Here is a 4,396-nt window from a genome sequence, read left to right as displayed (position 1 = left end):
TCAACTCTGCACCCAAACACAAACATATTAACTCAGACCAAATAAAACTCTATATCTCGAATACAGACATGTCAGATATATTAACTCAACCAAATAACTTTGCATCCAAATACAGATATATGAACTCAGACCTACGAACTAAATTGAAATAAAACATAGAACTTTTTCATTTTTTCTTTTATCAAAGTAGTATTTAAAGCTATGAAAACATAATTTAAGTGAAAGAGATAAGAAAGTAAAAAGGTGATAGAGAGCGAATAACTGAAACAGCTCCACTTTGAGGAGAAGCAAAATGGCTTCGTCCTTGTGCTTGCATTTACAAACTTGCTCACACCTCCGTTACATTGCGGCTGCAAAGGCGGCGGCGCCGTCGAGGGTTGCAACTGCAAACAAAACCTTATCTCTGTTCCTAAAACGACCATTTCTTCCAAACTTCTGTTTACCATCGGGCTCTTCCGCCGACCTTTGCGAGCGTCAACCCCTCCGGAGTCCGGAATTGGTGGCGTTGGAATATGCCGACCTTAATCTCTCTCACAAGATCTTCGAGGTTTGTGTCTCTGTTCATGAATTTTGGCCCTAATTTCTGAAAACCTTGGCGCGTAATTGAAAATTGAATGTGCTGTTTATAATTGATGCGCATTTTTCTTGGTTTTCTTATAATTGCAGGATTCCGGCCACGTTAGAATCAGGCAGCATGTTAATCCTCTTAGCTCTTCTTTCTCTGTATGTAATTTGAAGAGTGATTTAAGGAACTGTGGGTTTGAAATTTGAGCTTAGTGTTGCTTAATTGAAGGAAGGCTTTCCCTCTTTTACCTTTCAGGTCCCTACACCAGCACCAAACTGGGATGAAGTCTTCAAGGACCCTACATTGCCCCTCATGGTTGATATAGGATGTGGTCAGTGAGTTGACGCATTCTCTGTTATGTACCTATAAATATCTGTTTTCTTCATAATACCTACTTTTTTTGTATCCCAGTTACTTATGCATACTTTAATTTCATGAGACAATAATAATATTTGATTCTCTATAACATTTCGCTGCATCCATGTCTGTTATGAAGTGTTTAGGACTGAGAGTGATTTTGAAGGGTTAAAAATCATGTTTGTCATGTTCAAATGCCCTATAAAATATGCTTTTAGTCATTCAAAATCAAATTAGATCGTATGAAAATAGTGTTTAAAAATATAAAATTAAACAATAAATTGATTTTAAATAGTCAAAGACATGTTCGGGAGTGATTTTGAACATGAAAAAGTGATTTTCCAAAATCACCCCGTTATAATTGTCCATCTCTTACCCATTATCCTCCAGCTTGGGCTAAGCAGAGGATAGTCATGAAAAAATCTTTGAAGTTGCTGCTTGCTTTGAAAAAGAAGTTCAAAAGACAGATATATTTAGAGATCCTGCTATTTTCTTAGTCTTGTTTTGATGATGTTCAGTCAACCAGCAGAAGTCATACAAACCAAGTAAAAGGGTAATTTGGCTGGTGAGAAAATTGTATCAAACGACTATGAATATCCTCAAAGGGAAGTATTATCAAGCATCATATTGATTACTGCACTCGGCAATCTTATTTTCCTTGCACTTTGACTCAAAATTCGAATTTATATGCATAATAAAGCAACTCTAATTATGAGACAGTACGGTACATGTGGAGAAAAATACTCTAAGCAATAGAAGCTATGAGCTACCCACCTTGATTTAAACACTGGGCTAGCTAGTAAAAGTTAATATAATATCTATGAAATGTTTCTTTTACCAAAAAAAAGTTAATATAATACCAGTTGCCTAAGTTGACCTGGAGAATTTTCAGAGGAAAGGATTCTATTGGTAAAGAGATTATGGTTTCAAATGTAATCGAGCATATCCCATGTATACATGAATATTATTTGTCAGCTATGCTGTAATGATCTACATTGCATCTTTACTTTTAAAAATGTTAGTACAATTGATGGAAATCTTGATTCTCTCTCAATTTTGGTTTAACTAGCCTCATTACATGCTTTTTATGGGATTCATGAGGCTGTTTTATACTTTCTTTGCCAATCAAGACTCTAACAGAACAAGTATTCATATTCCCAGGTAGTGGCAGATTTCTCTTGTGGCTTGCAAAAAGGCACTTTGATTCAAGAAATTTCTTGGGTCTCGAAATACGAGAGAAAGTACGGGAGAATTTTCACTTATGACGTACTCTTAATTGCTCGGAATTATTTGATCCTCATTCTCTGGAGACCTTAGATTATACTTTGCTTTATTTTGTGCTCTTGCAGCTGGTCAAGCGTGCTGATATCTGGGTTAAAGAGTTGGGATTTAGCAACGTGTAAGGATCTTAACTTCATATCAGGTAGTGAAAAGCAAGATCACCTTTTTGCTATTGGTGTATTATTAATGAACTTCTTTTTAAACTTGAATGCAGACATTTCATGTTTGCAAATGCTACAATTTCTTTTAAACAGATTATATCATCATATCCTGGACCCCTGATGCTGGTTTCCATCCTGGTTAGTGCACAATCATTCATACTTTCATAGCACAATACATGCATATTTGGGATGATTTTAAAATGGTTAAAATTACTCTTGTCATGTTTAAAATCAATTTGAAATATACCTTTAGTCACTTGAAATTGACTCAATGTTCACTTTTAGATGTATTTTTCGTACTATTACAATTGATTTTGAATGGTTAAAACCATATTTAGAGTGATTTTGAAAATGACAAAAGTGATTTAAACCATTTTAAAATCACTCCCAAACATATATTGTGATATTTTTTCAACCCCCGCCCAAAACAAGTCAACCCAAGCTTCCCCATTGATTCAATCCAATTAATCGACAACGATATAACTCACTCGTGTTTCATCTCATTGCAGTGCCCAGATCCTCATTTCAAGAAACGACATCATAAGCGAAGGGTTTTGCAGAAGCCTTTGGTAGAATCTATAGTAGACAGTTTAATGCCAGGCGGGCAGGTATATGATCGCATTATCCATCCCTGACATTGAATGGCTTTTTGCTCGCGCTGTTTCAGCCTGACGTAATGCAATATGATGCAATCAGATGAGTCTGATGTTGGAAATTTTGTTTTATATGATTCAATAGGTTTTCATACAATCCGACGTGCTCCAAGTGGCAGTTGACATGAGACTTTTGTTCGATTCCAAAGCCGATGTTCTCAAACACATCGACAAGCTTGACCAGAGTCTTTTGTGTGATGAAGATGGATGGTTGTTGAACAATCCAATGGGAATAAGGACTGAAAGAGAAATTCACGCTGAATCAGAAGGTGCAAACATTTATAGAAGAATGTATCAAAAGTATAATTGACGAAAGAATAACTTACTGAATGGATTGTTCAATGATAATCTGTTTGCATTTGAGTCATCACTGCCTCAAACATATCGTTATTGGGAAGTTATATAATCTTTTCTAGAAATATATTTATTGCACATTTATAAAAATAAGAAAACATAACTTTTTCTTGCTAAAGCAGAAAATTGTATCAAAACAATCTTTTAACAGTTTCCATTAAGGAGTGTTTGATTCCTACACATTTTCACATTTTTATTTTGATCCTGGAAGGTTAAAAAGTTAAGCCGTGGGAGTAAGAAGTGGAGTTGTAACATGTAGAGAGTTGTTTATTCGTCGTGCACAATGTATAGAATGTTTTTTTGTGCTCCCTCCCTTCATGTTTTTGAAATTAGAGTGTGGCATTTAATATTAATCTACATTATCGTGGGATTCACTAATATTTATAAAAAAAACAATTATAGCAGGTACAAATGAAGCAAGTGTAGGTATCTACTTCCCTTCACTCGATAAAACTCAACAAACACGAATACAAACACACAAAAACAGAGTTACAAAAACCTGCTCAATATATTGATTTGCTAAGATAGAGAAAGATTACAATGAATATAGATTGTACTCTTGGATTAGTGAAGATAACTAGAAATAGAAAAAAAAAGGATAACAATAGCAAAGATAACTAGCCAATTCGAGAGGGCTGCCAACTCTCCTTTCTGAGTTCCCTGGTTTCCTTTGGTTCTTTCTTGACTCTCAGACCAACTTGTACTAACATGAAACCAGGCCCCTGGACATATTTGGACAGCAGTTGGACGCAAGGCAAGTTCTCTTTAAGCAGTTGGTCACATGGCAATTGGCCAACGCCTGATCAATGCATGGACCTAGGTTGGATGCATGGTATGCCTCTAATCAATGCATACCCTTGTGGTCAACGTACTACCCCAAAAACCCTAATTTTCCCTCAATCACCCCTTTCTGAGTCTTCTTAAAGGAAGAATGTGTTGTGTGCTGAAATGAAGCCTCGTTGGGGTATTTATAGGCCTTCAAAAGCATCTCTTCATCAACCACAAGCTTCCAATGCATGACACTT

General features: G+C 35.8%; 1 protein-coding gene across 1 annotated transcript; it reads left to right on the top strand.

Annotated features, from left to right (window-relative positions):
* The first annotated feature begins 204 nt into the window (after window positions 1-204).
* LOC120071624 (tRNA (guanine-N-7) methyltransferase) lies at window positions 205-3,384 on the top strand. Its single transcript, XM_039023984.2, has 8 exons — window positions 205-547; window positions 667-723; window positions 821-896; window positions 2,084-2,163; window positions 2,272-2,321; window positions 2,418-2,502; window positions 2,874-2,972; window positions 3,103-3,384. The coding sequence occupies exons 1-8, from the start codon at window positions 293-295 to the stop codon at window positions 3,325-3,327; spliced, it is 927 nt and encodes a 308-aa protein (XP_038879912.1). The 5' UTR covers window positions 205-292; the 3' UTR covers window positions 3,328-3,384.
* The last annotated feature ends 1,012 nt before the right edge of the window (window positions 3,385-4,396 follow it).

This window comes from Benincasa hispida, chromosome 1, assembly GCF_027475165.1.
Source record: "Benincasa hispida cultivar pf3 chromosome 1, pf3_genome.v1.1, whole genome shotgun sequence".
NCBI lineage: Eukaryota > Viridiplantae > Streptophyta > Magnoliopsida > Cucurbitales > Cucurbitaceae > Benincasa > Benincasa hispida.
This window is presented reverse-complemented; position numbering and strand designations above follow the sequence as displayed.